Genomic DNA, 19938 nt, shown 5'->3' on the forward strand with positions numbered 1-19938 from the left:
ACTGAGATAGAAATTTAGGCAATCTAGGCACTAGCGAAGACCTAATAAGTTTCCATTACTATAGGAGGCGACTCACTGACTGGAGAAGAGGAAGATTCGTGAAGCCATACCTGGAAAGCTACCACACAACTGTAGCTGCAGAAGTTGCGTATGCTTCCATCTGACATGGCTAGGTGATACTGAGGGATTGCTGAGGTTTTACAACTGTTACACTGAACTTGGACACCTTAGCAAATCAAAATAAAAACTAATGAGTAATATATACAAATGTGCACAAATGTATGAGAAGATAAATATTATGTAATATAAGAAAATTCAAGGGCCGGTTCAAGTTGCAGGAACCAAAACTAAACTTAATCGTGTCATATATAGACAAAAATTAACCTAACATTAAAAATATTTTTTTAAAAGTTGTCACAGTTTATCCTGAAACTCTAAAATAAATGAATCTTAAATATATCAAGTGAGGATAAAGAAAATATATTCAAGAAGCCAAATGAAATTCTTCTGGCAAGGAGGAATGCACAAATAGGCAAGTAAATAAACATAAAATAAGCAATAAAGGTAATAGGTGATATTTTATAACATAGATCTGAAATATTTTACATTTGTCTTAAAAATCAACTAAATTTGGACAAAAATCAGTAGTAAAAACAAAGCAATAATCATATTGTTTCAATTATATTTATATAGTTTACAAAACCAATATTACCTGCAGAAGTAACCATTTTAACTCTGTAAGCAGATAAGCAATTAACAGAACAGAAAAGCTCTGTCTTTCCCAAGCTATTGGTATTTTCAATCATTTCTGCTGAGGATCTCAATGATTTGCAAAGCGCACATGGTGTAATTTTGGCTGATTTCTATTAAGAGAATAAAATAACATTCATTTTTACCAAATTAAAAGTAAAAACATAATTGTTTGAAATGTTTATACTTAACAATGTTGAAATATTTTAAATTAGTGGCTTTCAAACTTTTATGATTACAATCCTCAGTAAGAAATACATTTTACAAAGAGACCCAGTATACACATATTTCTGAGGTTCTGTGTTTGTGTATTATACAATGTGCCAGGTTCTATACTAGGTACTTTCTCATTCTTACTTCATATAATTCTAAAAACATTCCAGTGACATACCTATCTGCAGATAAGAAATGGACTCGGAGAGTTTAACCTTTATCCCCAAGGTAAAATTCTATTTGATTAGAAAGTCTAGGAATCAAACAGAGACCTGCTTTACTTCTAAATCCAAGTTCTTTCTCTACACTACAGTACATACTATTATGTGAGAAATTTAACAAGTATTGGCTAAATTATAAGTAATAAACAAATTTAAAATTGTGATGTTTCAACCTATTTCTTCTCTTGTGGAATATGAACAGTATTTTTACTTGATTGACTCCAAGTGACTCTTAGCACTTGACAGAACATCAGGAAAACAGTGTTTTGGACAATGATAAAGCACATGAAGATACTATTGGGTTTCCTCCCTTGTGAAAGCAAAAACAATGTGTTTCTAAAAGAAGGAATAAATAGTGAAGCTACGCCCTTTTAATGTGTTTGCAATAGTACACAGAAATAAATGGAAACACTGTATAATGTTTAAAAATTACAAAATCATTGCAAAGTTTTAAGAACAATTTAAATAAATTTCCCAATCAACATTATTAAATTCACAAATTTTGGTAGATTGTATAAAAATTCACTAGTCTGAGACAAAAAAAAATTGACCATTGACCAGCAAATGTAGTAAAACAGGAAAGAATTATAAAATTTAAAATGTAAAAAGTTCTTACTATTCTTTTGGCTTTATCAATTTGAAAACCGAATTTTTGATCAAAATTTACTAATAAAATATAAATCTAGTACAAACGAAACTGCATAAGACAATTGTCATACAGGAATTCATCTGATTCATCCTCTACAAACCTCAATTCACAAAATAATATATAACCCACAATTATTTTTCCTATTTCATGAAGAGAAGGAAAAATCTTTTGAACAATTAATGGTATGATTTTTATTTTCTGAATGGCAATTTCAACCATATGGATCTGATTTGAAGAATACGTACGCAACTTGGACCTTATCCTGTCAAATTAAAAAACGTTATGTGTGTGGGGGGGATATATATATATATATATATACACATCCCAAAATATATTTCAAAGATTAGTCAAGGCAACACACCAAAAGGATGGGGATGGTTATCTCTAGGAGATGCATTATTTTTCTTCTTTGTGCTTTTGTGCATTTTCAAAATATGTTCAAAAACACAAATCACATATGAAATAAAAAAGCCATATCCTAAAAACATGTATTTCAAATGCATGAATAGAAACAAATGCTACTTATAAAACTGTTATAAAGTTTACAGGCATTCATTACTATTTATATGTGAAAATATTAATTAAGCTAATAAGATCTTATTATTTTTGTGACAGCATTTTCATAATTTTCACCAAAAAATTTAGATACCCTTGAAATGAACAAAGACATTGGGATTAAATATGTTCATGTACCTGCTTATATGCTGTAACACATGTTGAACTACAAAACTTCTTAGACTGTCCCTCTATCTGAAGCATGTGGCATTGTCCAGAGCCACTGTAACAATAACCCCCACAGTTCTCACAACAGTTCATGGTGAGGTTGTTAGCAGAGCGAAACTTAGAGAAGCAGGCATCACTGCAGAGTTTATGTACCACGTTTTGGTAATTAACTTCATGTCGAATCTAGAAATTAAAAAATAACATACAAACAACAAACAGAGACTATTAAAAGCTGTTCTTTAAACACAAATATTAGGCTCCTCCCCACAAAAAAGTAAAAAGGTAACTTACAACAGCATTCTTCTGACACATGCTGCATTTGGTTGAAATACTATTCGTATTTATGGTAACAACAGGTTTTCTTTTCAGTTCATACGTTGACAAACATGACTGACTGCAAAAATCTTTACTAATGGTGGTATTTTCAAACTGGGCACTAATCACATCCTTTGGATTTAAAATGTCTCTGAAAATGATAACAAAGATAAAATAAGCCACAGCATAATTCATTTTTTTTCTTTTTGTGAGCTAAATAAAATACACAAGCAATTATAGTATAGGGAAAGGACACTGTTATTTAAATCAGAAAATCTCGGTTTTCTTGGATAAGCTGATTAATTGGCTTTGGTCCTTAAGTTCTGTTCTATGAAACTGACCTAATACAGACTTACTTCATGGAACTGTTAAGAGATTAAAAGGATATACCTCAGTTATCACTCATTATTCTCTAGTAGGTGAAATTATATATTTTAATTTTTTTTCTTCAGGCTCATCCATATTTTCAAAATATTCTTTAAAAATATTGTACTTAAAATTTTTGAAAACCACTGCCTTTTAAAAGTAAAAATACATTTCAAATTACAGTGAACATTCTAGCATGATTATATAAAACTGAACATTTCTGTATCTAAATAATTTAATTTGTAGGCATTAGTAGCAAAAGCAATGAAGATTAAAGGCTCCCTACCACTCCACACATTATCCCACCTGCAAACCAGGTATCATCCTACATAGCAGTTTATCAAACAGTTTAAGTATAAACCATTTTAAAAATCAATTTTTTAAGAACATTTTGATGAAATTTTCTAAATGGTGTCTCTAGTCCCATGAGTACACACTCAAAAGTAAATAAATAAACTATTTTCATTCCTGCATCTTAAACAGATTATACAAACTACTTTTTACAAAAGATCACAAAGCTACTTCAATAAAAGATAACAGTAAACATCACGGGAATCATCACAAAGGAAAAGCTGATATTGCACTATGTTGCAATACATACCTCATCTACCACTCTACTCCAGACTATTCTACTTTCTGCATTTTTTGCCTTTGCAGTTTTTTTATTAAGTTTTATTGTATTTCATTTATAGAATTTATTGAACAGTTGTATTGAACCAAGCACTAACTAAACCCTATCAAGATATGGTACAAATATGCATTCAAGGAGCTCACTGTCTACTGGAACAACTAGATAAATGACATAAAATATTATAACAGAAGGATTCTTAAAATATGAATAAGCAGTATAATAAATTTGAAAAAGGTATGTATAATGTACTATAGAAACAGAAATGAAAAAAATTATTTCAGATAATATGTGACATGAAATGCTATCATCCAAAAAAAGGTGCCATTTGAGCTGGACCTTAAATAGTTTTCTAAAAAATTAAGGAGATAAGGGTTGAGGGCAGCATAAATCAAGTCAATGGAAGTATAAAAGTAGGTATTTCTCACTGCTCTCAGTGTGCTTAGTGTCCAATTAGATCTTATTGTAGTAGATTACATCTTATGCCAGAATGAGAAGATACAATCTCATCCTAGATAGTGAAAATTCAGAAATGGTACAGACAATCCTGAAACAGTTATTTCTTTGAGTGCCATTACAGCAAGAAATCTGATCTTTCTAACAGGACTAACAAAATTACCCTCCAAATTACCTCTCTTTATGTAGGATTTAAAATATTTTTTTTTATCAGGTCCCTATTACTAAGGAAACCTAAAAATTAAATAATGATTAGCCAAAACATATTCAGTTTAAGTTCAAGATGCTAAGAGATATGGTTAATAAAAGATTAAGAAAAGCAAAACTGCTATTCCAAATGGCTAGTGAGTTTCTATTACCTAAGTGTTGCTGCTTTATTTCTACTGATCTATAACAGCAGCAGTAGTTATCAGTTAAGAAATTTTTTCTATCTCCACCTATTCAAATTAAACTGAAATCCTTCTTATAAAGACTGACTTACAAATTAACTATATGAATTATGGGGGGAGGGGTGCAAGTGCCAAAATTAACCAGCTATGTGACACTGAGCAATTCTTTTAACTTCTCTGACTCTAATTTCCTTATATTTAACATACAACCCAATTCAACAATTTTATAATCAGATAACTGGATTATTCCAAACTGTTGCAATGACTGTGTAAAATAAGAGGAAAGAAAAGGGAAGGAAAGGAAAAGTGGTGAAAAGGAGATGAAAGAGTAGTTTAGGAAGTAAAACGGAATACAAGTAAAAATAAGACTGATCAGTGGTTGAGGAATGAACAACAAGAGGAAAAGGTATTCTATAAAATGAGAAGCAGAGAAAGACAGAAGTTGAAGAAAAAAAGGTTAAAGTGATAGGTAAGTAAGAAGAATATGAAGTAAAAATAGAAAAGGGCAAATGAAAAAGAACAAGGGATAAGAAAAAAAAGGTAACAGTAAATGAATGAAGCGGTCCAGTTACGAGTCACAGAATGACAGGCTGAAAAAATGGAAAATTTATGAGTAGCAAAGAAAAATGTAATTTTAAAGAATAATTGAATTATGTAAGATAAACACAGAGATAAGCTATAACATGTACATAAAAATGACGTGTTTTCAGATAATACCAGGCAAATACCAGAGACCAAAGGGATATAATTTAGATTTAAAGAATAACATACGGGACAAGAATAACAAAACAGAAAGAGAGTACACATTTTAAAACTTCTCTGAGTATTCTATGGTCATTTTGAAATTCACTCATTAATCTTTGAAAGAATTATCTATGACTATTATTATGAAAGGAGAAATACCACTGAAATTTTAAAAGTGCTGATCCCTAAAGAATTAAAGAAAGAAACAAAAAAGGAGGTTATTATGTAAAATTATTTCACTGAAAAATAGAAAACAGGAAAAAAGTCTATCAAAATTATAATTTTCAAGCTGCTTTTTATCTTAGAATCTGATGAATACGCCAGAATATAGAAATTAGGCATGTGGTATAGTAAGTATTCATTTTTAAAAGCATGGTCCATAATTCGAATAATATAAAAAAAGAAGTCTATTTTTGCTAATTAAACTTGAAATATAAAGGGATGTGCAAATGACTAACTTCCAGAAAAATATCTAATCATATTTAAATTTCTTTTAAGTCTCTTATCTATAAGCCTTTTTCCAAGTGAACCAGAAGAGGGAGCACCTTTTTCCCTTTCTAGACAAAGAAAGGACAGCATCCATGTGAGGAACCATAGACGCAAATTCTAAACTAATAAATCATAGTTTGAATAGCTTAATAATATAAGCCAAAGTACTTCAGAACCAAAGAATTATTCACCTTTTTCTAATTTATTTAAAGTTTTTATCAATAACCTTACAATATTAGCCAAAATTAGTTCCTATTATTCAAATATATTAGGATGGCTTTATAAGGTCTACGGTCATACTTTTTTTGTTATTCAACAGTGAAATGAAATCTCTGAGGTAGTTTAGAGATATTGAAAAGATAAAAATACATATACTTGAATCCATTTAATGTCAACAAGTATTAAATGAATTCCAATTACATAATAGAAAACATAACTTTAAATATTTAGGATTTAAGTATCTATTGCCTACAGTTACAAGGTAAAATATTATGGTCATATAATACCCTTAAAATGGTGTGTGTATATATAATACATATAATTTTTTAAGTAATGCATCTCAACTAACAAGGCTGAAAAGCTTGGTTTCAAAAATCTCTCTTAATATATAAAGGGTACATTATTTAAAGTTGAAAGAAGTAGCATCCAGAAAGAAAAGTGACAACTTATTTGTTGGTACTAAATTAAGTGATTATTTCTCAAAAAATCACATAGAAATGTACAAAATTAAACAAATACATGGATAAGAACAAAGTATCTTAAAAGAAAGGAAACAAACAAGATAATTTAGAATTCTGCTATACTTAGAGCAACTTGAACAAGTTTTCTTGGTGGGAGGAGGTGGTGGGCGGGCAGGTGGAACTGTGTATCCAGTGAGGCACAGTGTAGAGCAGAAAAGCTGTGTAGATCCTTTCCTCTGATATGCAGTTTGCCCCTTCTGAAGGATTTTTTTACAGCCAGAACAGGAAACTCGAACAGCTGTGGCAGGAACTGAAGGAAGCATTTTATTCATGCCAGATGATGCCAGAGAAGGTTGAAAGCCAGTAGTCAACTGTGGAGCTTAAAAAAAATTCAAAGAAAAATGTTTTACTTTTTACCATGAATTTTAAGTATGCATCCTTTCTTCCTCTTCTAGAACTGGTCTTGAAATCCAACACTAATTATGCAATATACAATTAAAGCCATTCTAAACGGGCAGAGAGAACTGCCTCATTAACTAATACAAGTAGATACTTCTTCTCACTCATATTGGTCAGAATAAACAAACATGATTCATTTATTCAGTTCTGTTTCTTACCAAGAGGACTGCCACTGACTGAAAACACAGCACTAATTTTCAGTTCCCCCTCCTGAGTTTTTTGCTGTTGGCCATGATTATACTCCTTTAAAAAAAGAAAATAAGTAAATAAATAGGTAATAAAGTATCTAAAGAAATCCAGACATTCAAGACATTTTTACTATTACTATGTAGAGGTGGAAAATGTTTATTAACTGCATTAACATTAATAAGAAATAACAGTAGCAAACTATAATGAGAATATAAGTTTGTATATGCTGAGAGTAAAAAGCAGCTAGTCTATTTAGCTTGTAGCACTACCAGATATTTACAAATTATTTTTGAAAATTCTTATTTAAAAAAAATTTTTTTTTAGGCAAGGCAATCTTTGGTTGACCTCACAGATTGCAAGGACCTTGTCAGTTTACAATCCCTGATTTTTTTATTTTTTACGCCTACAGCACCTGGTCTTCCTAGGTGGTCTCCCACCCAAGTACTAACCAGGCCCAACCCTGCTTAGCTTCCAAGATCAGGATGGGATCAGGCTTGTTCAGGGTAGCATGGCCACAGACTTAATATTTTTACAATATTTTAAGTTGCTGTTTATCTGTTATAAAAGTAATACACCCTATACAAAATTTAGACAAGTAGAAATAAGAAAAACATTCTAATCATATTTCCATCACCCCAAAACAACCATTATTTTTTTGGTATATTTCTTTCCAGTCTTTTCCCCTCCTGCACTGAGGTTTTTTCTTTACATGGTTGTAATTATACCAAATATACCATTCTTACGAAATGATTTTTGGATCACTTGAATCAACTGAGCATTTGCATATTATTACATATTATTAAAAAAAACTTCTAGTGGCTAAATGTGTTTTTTAATGTTGAAGTCCATGAGTCCTTGAGATCTATTCAGATATATTATAAGGGGTCTGAGAGTTCTAAAAGAATTATTTTTTAAAACTATATCTTTATTTCAATGACTCTTTTAGTAAATATAAACATATTTTAAGTCATAAATAACCACATATACCTGAGTTATGCTATAAGTTTTCGGTGCCAACTTTGCTTTTACAATTATTGCACTGTGAAATCTTTAGGTGGTAGATTTAACTTTTATTTTAATTCATTGTTTATCACACTGAAACTTGCAAAACCCCACAAGACTTGTTATTCTTGGAATTCTCAGGTAATTCCGACATACTCCCTTTTTTTGTGAGGGGTGTCTGTACATTACTTGAGTTTGAGAAATACTGATATATTTTAATAGATTACACAGAAAACAGATTGGGGTGAAGTAAGTGAGGTATCTGCCTCAAACATAAACTTAAAATCCAGTAAACAAGACAAATAATATTTTATAATGCAATATTTTTTGAAAATCAAAAATGCAAAACTCCATGATGAACACAATACCAAAACTTTAAATAAGGACAGGATCAGTATTACTGATTTTTCCTTTGAATGCAGGCTTCAATTTGATGGCCCTGCATGGCACTGAGATTATATAACCCCAACCTAGTATTGGTCCATTTGTTTCCACACATTTGGTATAATCAGTAATGACATGATGGACACCTTTGTGAACACTCATACTCTTATTTTTAAGATTAACTCCTATGAAAAGGATCCTTACAGTGCAATTATTAGGCAAAAAGGTACATAGTAAAAGTTCTTGGTACACAATGACAGACTTTCTCAAAAAATTATGTTTATTCTAGTAATTTGTGAAAAAAGCCATTTAAAAGTCTTTTCTCACTGGCGTTTCAATTTGCAGTTTTCTTTTAAATATCAATTTACAAAAAAAGTATAACATTAACCCTCCACAGTATGTTATCAACATTTTCTCAACACATACTTTGAATTAAAATTTTATGTACTGCAAGTTTCCGTTTTTATGCCAAAAAGCTGACAGTTTTTACCTTTATGATTCCTTCTATTCTTACAAAGTTCTATTTCAGCAATAAAATACTAAAAAAGTGGTTTCACTGTTTATAATACAGTTCTTTAATTCAGAGGTTAAAAACTTTATCTGCAAAAGGCCAGATATTAAATATTTTCAACTTTACAGGCCACACTATCAGAACTACTCAACTCTGTTTCAGTAAAGCAAAAGCACCCAGAGATATTATGTAAGTGGATAAATGTGGTAATGCTACAATAAAACTTTATTTACAAAAACAGTATACAGAAAAACAAAACAGAAACACAGAGGGCAGACTGGATTTGACCCACTACTGATAGATAATTTGCCAACTCCTGTTTTAAATTCATCTAGGATTTATTTATTTTGATGTGTAATAGGCATTCTTTTTCTTTCTCCAAATAGCTGGTGAATTCCATCCATTCACAACCAACATATCAAATACCTTTAAACATTTCTTTGTGGTAATCTATTCTGTATCATTAGTAGCCTGATTAATCTTACAAAATCACACTATCCTAATGAAAATAATTGTGGGATATTTAACCACTTAATAGAGTTTCCCACTATCAATCTCCCTTTTTCAGAACGTATGTGTAATGTGTGTGCATGCCTATTCTTCAAAACATCTGAACCTATTGATATTTTCATCAGAATTATATAAAAACTATACTTTAATCAAGAATAACTGATATCTTACATTTTTTAAAAGGTCTCACCATTCAGTTGTCTTTTACCTCAAGTCTTTTACCGTATTTTTAGTCGCTTTGCTGTGGAAAACAGTGTGTCTTCTCATCATTTTATCTAACTGGGAAAGAAATGATTTATAGAATATTTCTATCCTTTATAAACTAAAATTAAACTAGCTATTCCACTAAACTTTCATGAATTCCACTAATTCTCTAATAAAGATCCTTACCAGCAAACGATGATAATTTTGTCTCACCTTTTCCATTATTTCTTCTAATTTCTTTAACATGTATTGGGTCGAAAATCCAACAAGAGTTAAATAATAATGCTGACATCAGTAATTTGTGTTCTTTTAGTAATTATTAACAGTAGGTTTCCATCAGTTTACTTTTAAATTCAATGACTGTTATTGATCTGAAGTAGATATTTCCTTACCATGATCAAGAGAGTATCTATTACAAGAAATGCATAGTGAATTACATGAAATGTCTTTTGGTATCTACATATCTATCTATCTAAGTCTTATCTGACTTGGTGGTGAAGTTATATATTACAAGATTTTCTACCACTGATTCATTCTGACACTCCTACATTATATAGCATAATGCAAATTTTTTAAGTAAAAAAAAGGTTTTAATCTCAAAAAACTTGAGAAAAAAAATCAATACTCATTGGCACACTTTAATGGTCTTCCATCAGCTCTCTTTCTCAATGTCTGTGACAAGTTATTCCAAACTTCTGATATATTCCTTAAGCTTCAAGTACATATTACTTATGTATATAGTAAAGTACATATCTTAAGGACTCTGTTTATAAACCCCACAAAGCTGTCAAGGCAGAATCGTGTATATATTAGTATCCCCCAACAATGACTAATTTTATAAATACTTCAGCAATGGCTAATAACTTGAGAAGTGAAAATCTGATGACCCAAAAGCTTTCAGAAGCAGAAATGTGTCAAAACAAAACAAAAAAATTCTTTACCAATACCTTTTTTGTTTATCATAAAAAAAATCCACATTGGTATCCCAAGACAGTATTTTAGAAATGAAGAACCCAGTTCCTATAGCCAAGTTAGCTTGACGTGGCTTTAAAAATATATAAAAAAAAGAGGCCCCAACATTTAATTACTGCATTCTGATATCCAAGACTGTATGACTTACTATAATAACAATTAATTAACTTTCTAATCCATTTATTTCAATGAAAGGTTACAGATTAGTATTCCTTTTATTTTGAGCAAAAAGATAAAAAAAATCAGGATTTTAATGTAATATTTACTGAATTTCCAGCTTTTATATCCTACAGAAAAGGGAAAAAAGAAAAATGAGTACTCTGACTCCTTAAAGTTTTTATTTTATAACCTGCTCTAAGCCTTTTTTTTTTTTTTAAATTAAAGAACGTTTATTTACAGAAAAACTGGTAGATCATATGGTCTCGAGTAATTCTATGAAACTAGTTTCCTCATCTACAAATGGAGTTAGTAATCTACTCTGGCATTCTGAAATAAGAAGATGAAACTGTACAAGTAAAAGCATCTGTAACTATAAAAATACTACAGAAAATATTACTGTGGCATGCAATGGGATTTGAAGGAAGAAATGAAAGTAGGAGGCCAAATGATGTTATGCCAGTAACAGACAGGAGGATGACAACTGAGAAATCCAGAAGAAATATCAAGAGCAAATAAACAAAAGAGGTGAAATTCATATACACCCATTTCAGCACCTTAGTGATTTACATGCAGAAGTAAAGAAATTAAAACCAAAACGAATTTTGTAAGAATTAGATAGTGAGCTGAAAGCAAAACTACAAGTTAAACAAAGAGAAGAGCCAAGGGAGGTTATGACACGGTGCCATGGGCTAAAGCTATGATCTTGTTAAACCATGAGAAAGTATTACTAGATACTGCTAGTAAATAATAGTCAAAAGTAAAGGCACACCTATTAAATCTATCAGTATTTTATGAGAGTTAGGTTAATAGTACTGTTTTAGAGACTAAGATAATAATACACTGGAACTCCCTTTTTTCAGTCTATGGGAAATGAATAAGAGTGATAAAGAATTAGGCAATATTGAACAGCAAAGAATACAGATTTCCAACGGTCATGGGGGAGAAATACCTAAAAAACAGGACAATGAAAAAGGGAGAGGGAGAAGGGGAAAAGAGGGGAGAAAGGAAGGGCGAGGAGGGGGAAAAGGAGGAAAGCGAAGGGGTGGAAAGGAAAATAAAGAACTTGGTATCTCTAGTTTAACATGAAGTCCCTGAGGGATTTCTAGAAGAATTATCAAAGGTCTGATCCTACAGGATTGGAATAGCTGATAACAGAGAGGACTTCTCAGAGAAAACCAGCTTTATCCACTCACAGGCAGGGACTGTCTTACTGGCAGGTCAGGGTAAAGAAGGCTTCTGGACCTCAAGCCCAGGACCTACACACACTCCTGCTTGATTCTCAAAGTATTTGGGGAAGTTCTTTCCCATAACTATGATGAAACTTCATATTAAGCATTTTATAACACATTATTACGCTTTGAACAGTATATAAAAATATAGGTATCTTTCTGTCCTGATAGTTCCATCCTCTTAGTATTCTCCTGCCACTAGAACCTTTGATTGTTTTCAGAAAAGTAATACAAATAACCTTTCCTAATGTCCTCTTCCCCAATGTATTTGGTCTTTGATATAATTGCCTTTTTGTCCTGAGGAAAGTGTTACTCCCTGGGTCATGTTCAGGGAGAAAAGGATGCTTTTGGTACCCAGCCAGCATTACGATTTTTTATGGATTTCCCATGTTCACACTGGGGTGTGTAAACAGACAGGAGATCTGCCCTGTATAGACACATGGTTACAGTCTTCTGAGGCATACACTGCAACATGAACTTCCCCTACTTGACAGGACATTTCTTTTCTGATATCCAAGAACTCCATTTTGCTTGCTTCTATTAAGCATGATTTTAATCTACCTTCTATTCAAATATTTTCATGTTTCTTGTTTACTATCTTCTTTGTAACCACTATATTCATACCCATACAATTCCTAAAGCTTTATCATCATTACTTTACACAGCAACCTTCCACTGGGCACCATGGAATTCTTGCTTAACTGAACATCAATCTGACTCTACAAATCACTTACATCTATAACTCATCCACTCTTCTATCTCCTTACTCTACAACAGTGGTTCTCAAAAGCAGAGATTTTGCTGCCCAAGGGATATTTGGTAACTTCTAGAGACACCTGGGGGGTGAGGGTGAGGGTGCTGCTACAAGCATCTAGTAGATAAGAGGACAAAGATACTGCTATACATCCTACAATGCACAGGACAGCCCCTCATAATAAAAAATTATCTGTCCCAAAATGTTAGTAGTGCCGAGGTTGAGAAACCCTGCTCAAGACATCGGAATGAAAAAATTTCTTCCACATTTTGTCTCACGTTCTCAAGCCCCCTAGTATAATAGGAAGATATGGAAAGATAAGTTTTCTCTAGATTAACTGTCATTTCAGAGAAATAACTTATTAATGCTAAATTTACTTTCTTAGCCTCTGAATTCATGAGATCTGTATAAAACATAGACCACCCTTGAATAATTGCTGTTATTGTTTATTCCAGCAGTCCTCAATCTTTTTGGCACCAGGGACCAGTGCTCCTATGAGAATCTAATGCCTGATGATCTGAGGTGGAGCTGAGGCAGAGATGCTAGCGCTAGGGAACAGCTGCAAATACAGATGAAACTTTGCTGGCTAGCCCACCGCTCACCTCCTGCTATGCAGCCCAGTTCCTAACAGGCCATGGACCACTACCAGTCTGTGGCTCAGGGATTGGGGACCCCTCGTTTATTCATCACTTCCTACATTCCAAAATGATGACAGTATCTAACTTCTTTCTTCTATCTCAACACTACAATGTCATTAACTGCATAGATAACTGTGCTGACTTCAGGACCTCAATGTTATAGGATCTCTATGACTTTTACCTCCAGAGAAACAATGGAATAGCAGAGCTCTATCCTTACCCTTAATAATCATAGATCGCAAATTTGGAATCCCCTATCACCCATCAAAAGCTCCTTTACCTTCTACCCAATGATCCAATGAACTGGTTCTTCAATCAATTAACCTTTGCAAAGATAATCTGTCCATTACTCCCTCCTGAAAAACACTTAAATCTATATATAGCCTGTCCTTCATTAGCAGTAACTGCAAAAGGCTTATTACCTTATACAAACTCAATCAAACCATAAACTCATAAACCACCATAATCTTTCAGCTATGACTGCTGTATCAATTTCTAATCCATTAAGACTCACACTTTCCTTAATCCTGCACTGAAATTGTAAAAATCAGAAAACAGTGGTATTTAGGAACAAAGTGGATTAAAAGCCTGAATTACTATTCAGGAAAAGTTTCATGAAATTCTTGTTGATTCCTTAGCATTATTCTCAATTGCAATTGCCTCAACCTTCATTAAGAGTCTCCTCTCACCCTATCAACAAACTGCTTCACTTCTTAATCAAGAACTTCCTCTCAAATGATTAATTCATGGGTGAAACAAAAAGAAGGGGGAAAAAAAAGGTGAAATGTTTACTTGAGCATTGTCAGGTTCATCTTTAATTTTGTCTAGTAGTCCCTGCTGTGGTGCCATTGCTTTGTCATACTCATCATCCAAAGGTTCTTCTTTAATTCTAATATTTGATGCAAAGGAATTCCCCAGTTCCGAACCAATGGATTCTTTATTGGCAAATGGATAGCTGGAATCCTAAAACACAATATAAAGGATTAATAAATATTCAGATTTAAAATTTATTCCTCTTCAGGTTTAACACCCAAAGAAAAACTCATTGGAAATGAAGAACTCTATGGACATTCATTAGAGTCCCTATACCTAAAAGTAAATGTGACATATGTCTAAATATCAAATACAAATAAAGAATCTAAGAGCTGAGCTTCTTAGGACATCTCCAAAGATGTTCCTTCCCAAATAATACAGCTAAATAAATAGATAGATAGATAGATAGATAGATAGATAGATAGATAGATAGATAGATAAATAAATAAATCCGTGCTCTACCTACTACATATAGTTACGCTTTAGAAAGTGACATAAAGAAAACTTTGACACTTGCCACAGTTACAGCATTCTGCATACACACTGAAAACTTACCCTAAAGTTTGTTTCTGGGGTTTGTGGTAAATGGGTATGTAATGTTTCTTCAACTTGATTAGCTATTGAAAGAAAAACAAAACAAAACAAACACATGTATATGAATAACAAATCTTATATAAAGAGTGACCTAAAAAGCTATAATTTGATAATCACCTCTCTTTTCCAACAAAGATGCTCATTAGCATGAAATGGGTCCCAAAAAACACCCAAAAAGTAGTTTTGCTCAAAGTAAACAATCTGGGCCCACCTAACTTTTAGCCTCACCTCACTTTTCCAGGCTCAAATATAAAAAAGCAGTTACTTTATTCACTATGCTCTGAAAATTATTTGTTTGTTCTTCCCCAGTTCAGCTTATACCATTCCAAATCCTTTCTATCTATCCTAATCTTCATACAGTCTTCCAGACTCAGCTCAGTTCAAAATTCACCTCTCTATAAAACCTTCCCTGGCCAATAAGTTAAAAATAATCTCTAAGAATACCTAAAACACATTGTTTCAATCATGTGAAAGAAATCTTGTATAGCCTTATGACAAACCCTTCCACCATTGTCTTTAATTATAAATTAAATCTTATGTTATTCAATTGGTCACTGACATGTCTACTACTTGATTTATCTTGTCTCTCCTACTAGATATTATGATCCTTGAGGATAAATTACCCTTATAATTTTCAATATCTCTACAGAGGATACTGAAAATATATACTGAAAAATACAGTATACCAGTGTATAGTGTTCTACGTAATGAATACTTAATTGTTTTTAACAATACTGCTTTGTTCTTTCTACCATATTTTTCCTAGCATTGTCAGAAGAAATTTAAGGGTTGGTATATTATATCTTACTTTCCTTTACGTCTACTGAACATTTATTAAAATATTACTATTTTCACTATACGAGGTTAGGCCCCAAGATACAAAGATGAATATGACACAATCTGACCCTCAAAAAACTCCTACACTAATAGGTAAGGCAAAAACAAATACAGAACTGAGATAAGTACTATAAATAATGAGGCATGAACAAAATGCTATGGAAATACAGATAAGGAAACAATTCATTCTTAATGCAGAAAGGTTGGGGATGAGTCAGGAATTGTTGGATAAGAAGTACTTTTACAGGCATACACAAAGAGAAAAAACATGCAGGCAAATGGAACAGTAAGAGAAAAGGAAGGCATGAAAATATATATTTAAGAATGGAGCTAGAGTACAGGGTACACTGGGCAAAGAGGCTCAAGAGGAATCTTAAGAAACTTCTAAAACATAAAATAGAAATGTTATCAAAAAGAAAAGCCCTCCCTAATTTGGACTAATTGGTGGGACAGCAGTTTGAATTAGTGCTTACAGCACAAAGAAGTTAAATCCAACTTCAGGTTCCAATGTTCAATCAAAGAAAATGAACAGGTGATTCGAGTATCTTGCCTTCTCATCAAAATATTGCAACCAGGGGAGGGAGAAATGAGGTTTAGAGCTATTTTTCAACCATTTATACCATTACCAAAAGTTACTGGGAGAAATTCAGTCACTCTGCAAAGAACAAGCATAAAAGAAAAATGACAAGCTTACAATAAATTTAACTGTTCATATTTCGCTTAGCATCAGAATAAAAGCTATATTATCCACATGTTGTTACTTATTGTGTTTTATAGTGCTATTCCAACAATTACCTGCTTTATCAAAAAAACTGCTTTTCAACCTTGAATCCAACTCTTTATGGGGTTTATCCAACCGTTTTTCACGTTCATGATAAGTTAGGTCTCTATTTTTCTCCTTTCCAGAAAATGTCTCTTTGCTGTTTTCTCTTACTAGACTAAAATCTTTCCGTATTGATTTAAAGACAGAAACCTGATCAAACTGTTTAGGAAAGTCTTTTTTTAATTTATTTTGGATTTGTATTTCATTTTCATTGTCTGATTCATGCTGTGTGACTCTTCTCTCTACTTCCAAGCTATCATCAGTATGAATTGAAGAAACAAGATTGTCCTTTGAACTAAAATCCTGTTCATCCTCATTGTCACTACCAACGACTGGAATTCCTGCAAGATCCCCAGAGTTCAAAAAATAATCATCTTCATCCAGCAATGAATTTTCAGATCCTGTTTGATTCGGCATTCCATAAGACATGCTGTCAAGGGTAGGAGTTAAGTTGTGGTCTATATCTTCAGTTATTTCTGTATCCATGATACCACCACCTTAAAAAGTAAAATACTGTTTAGACAAATGATAGTGCTAAAGTTGACCACATTTATAAGGTCTGTCTGGTATTTAATCAAATATTTATATTTTCCTTTCCAAACAAAATATAAATACCAAAGTATTCAATTAACACTTTGAGATAGGTGTGATAGATATGATTATCTCTATGTGATAAAGGAAACAGGGATCTAAAACTTGAGAAATTATTTTAGGTTAGGAAGAAAAGCAATGTGATATATAAAAAAGTACCAACTTCAGAATGAGACATATCTGTGTTGGAATCATAGCATGATCACTGAAAATCTGTGTGGTCCTGAGAGAAAACTCTCAGGTTTCTCTATCTTTAAAACAGTAAATACTCACCTTGGAGATTAACTTATGGTGAGGATTGATAGTATGTATAAAGGGCTAACTAAAAGTGACTGAAACACAGAAAGTAATAGAAAAGTGATATTATAATTATTACAATGATTATTCTGGGAACCTAATATTAGAACCCAGGTATCTGGTCTCAGTCCCAATTTCTCTGCAGTAATTCTAATAAACACATCAGTTAATAATTACAATGGTAAATATTTAAACATAAAAATAAAATTAATCCGAGCCAGGATAAATTAAAAATTTGTTTACTGTTCCAAACTATATGTTCAAGTCTCTCTCATTCAAAAATAAAACAAAAACCTTCCGGCCTTGTATTTTATCTCCTGTCTTCATTCACCTTTCCTTTACAAACTTCCTTTTAAAATAAAGAAGTCTACATTGGTTTGTTTCTTTATCTTATTCCTTTGAAGTGCATGCAAGCTGGTTCCTAATTTTGCACCGGAAATGCTCTTATTAAGATCATCAATAATCTCCCAATGGTCCAACCCATTATGATTTGTGTGCCTTATCCTTTATGTGGCATACCCTTCCTAGATAAAATTCCTTTGGTTTGACACTATATTTCTTTCTACCTTTCTAATTCATCTATTTTTTGATACTCTTCTTCCTCTAAGCACTCAGTATCAGCTTTCCTCCAAGATTCCAGTCCTCATTTTATATACTCAGACTATTTTATTCACCACCATAGCATTGATTTTTGCTGTTAACTTCCAAAGCACTTTAGCTTAGACCTTACTTCCAAGAGTCAGATGTCTATATTCTTCCTGGCCCTCTATGGACCTCCAACTTATTGCCTCTAAAACCGAACTCATCGTGTTCCCATTCCATGCATACTCTTCTTGTGTTTCCCTCACTTGATCACCAAACCAGCAGTATGCTCAAGAAAAAGAGCACTTCAATTCTCCTTTCCCTTAGACAAATTCTCTCAAATCAGTCTCCACCTGGCACCATTCCAATAACCCACATCACTTCCTATTGACTGTGTACTAACTCAATCAACATGATTATCTAGGAAGCAACTGTATTCTTTCAAAGCCTACCCTGAACTAACATTCAACTAGTCCATGAACAACCAAACTGGAACTGATAAAAATACAGTGTAAAGCAAAATATTAGTGGCACCAACAGCCTTGCTTTTATTTGTCCCTGAAGCCCAGATGAACCTTAAACGTGGTTGGTTCTTTAAATCATTCCCTGGGTTCCATGATTCAGGATAAATTCCTCTTTTTGTTTAAGATGATTTGAGTTGGATTACTACTTATAATCAAGTCCTAACTGACAAAGGAGCCAAATGAAAGCTTTCTTCAAGTTCCCCTCCTCCATAAAAACAATAGAATTATCTTTTTAAACCACAAATCATTCTATATTATACCTTCCTTTGAAATCTTTCAATAGCTCCCCACTGCCTAAAGTACTCATTCATTCAGCACATATTTATTAGGAAACCACTCTGTGATAACAAGTATTGTGATAAATTCTCAGGATAAAATGCTGAAAAAGACAGCTATGATTCCTCCTCCTCACAGAACTAGAAAAACAGACATATAGAGGTAATAATCAAATAGAAAATCACCACTTTTACTTAACCAAATAATCATCAAACAACAGATGTTAAAATCTTAGGAATATCTATAACTACTTTCACACAGTATGCCATAGAGAAGCAGTGAGGGATAAGAGAGCATGCACAGTATTACAGACATTCATTGTACTATTCTTTCCATTGTTCTACTTATTTGAAAATGCTCCCAATACTAGAAGGTTAAAAGGAGGAAATATAAATTAAAAAGCAGGATGTTCACACACACACACACACACACACACACACACACACACACACACACACCCATCCATGTGATAAATCTACTAGAATGTAAGCAATTAAAGATCAGGATTAGAGCCTTCTCTATACAATGGTTTATCCTTAATAACGGACCACATAGCATGTGCTCAGTAACTGTTTCATGAATGGAAAGAATTTGTATTTCACGTGGTCAGCAGTTTAAGTTCCACAGTATAGGAGAAGTCAATACTAAAAAGCAATATTGCAAGTAACTTTCAAAAGTCTCTACATTTAAAGATATGGTATTGGGAGAAAAGGGTAGCCACATGGGAAAACTGGATCCCCAACTCATACCAAAGTAATTGCCAGATGTTCTTAAGGTTTAGACATAAAAATTAAAACAGTAATAATAAAAAACCATGGAAGAATTACTTTTAAGTCTTAAAGTAAGGAAAAATCTTTCTTATGACAAAAAATCCAGAATAAATTTATTAAACAAAATAAAAGATCAAATATAACTAAAATATTCCCAAACCAAACGATTTAGAATAAACTGGTTAAAAAGATTTTAC

The 19938-nt window shown here is 32.4% G+C and overlaps 1 protein-coding gene and 1 pseudogene across 9 annotated transcripts in view; both read right to left on the reverse strand.

Annotated features, from left to right (window-relative positions):
* The window catches only part of ZMYM4 (zinc finger MYM-type containing 4), a 142477-nt gene that overhangs the window by 46272 nt on the left and 76267 nt on the right, over positions 1-19938 (reverse strand). For 8 of the 9 annotated variants that reach the window (XR_005650323.1, XR_005650321.1, XR_005650324.1 and 5 more), the window contains 9 exons: positions 16674-17198; positions 15003-15064; positions 14427-14597; positions 7241-7325; positions 6747-7002; positions 2848-3022; positions 2527-2739; positions 713-863; positions 111-226 (listed from right to left, as the gene is read on the reverse strand). Coding sequence is in view for 4 of the 9 variants with exons in the window: in XM_039850935.1 (XP_039706869.1) it covers positions 111-226; positions 713-863; positions 2527-2739; positions 2848-3022; positions 6747-7002; positions 7241-7325; positions 14427-14597; positions 15003-15064; positions 16674-17198 (1754 nt within the window). In the remaining 5 variants the exon portion in view is untranslated. Of the gene's footprint in view, positions 1-110; positions 227-712; positions 864-2526; positions 2740-2847; positions 3023-6746; positions 7003-7240; positions 7326-14426; positions 14598-15002; positions 15065-16351; positions 16589-16673; positions 17199-19938 lie in introns of those variants that run through there. The other variant, XM_039850939.1, reaches the window with a different exon arrangement.
* LOC120593335 (uncharacterized) lies at positions 7672-7791 on the reverse strand (annotated as a pseudogene).

The sequence above is a fragment of the Pteropus medius genome, unplaced genomic scaffold (assembly GCF_902729225.1).
Source record: "Pteropus medius unplaced genomic scaffold, Ma_sr-lr_union100, whole genome shotgun sequence".
Classification (NCBI taxonomy): domain Eukaryota; kingdom Metazoa; phylum Chordata; class Mammalia; order Chiroptera; family Pteropodidae; genus Pteropus; species Pteropus medius.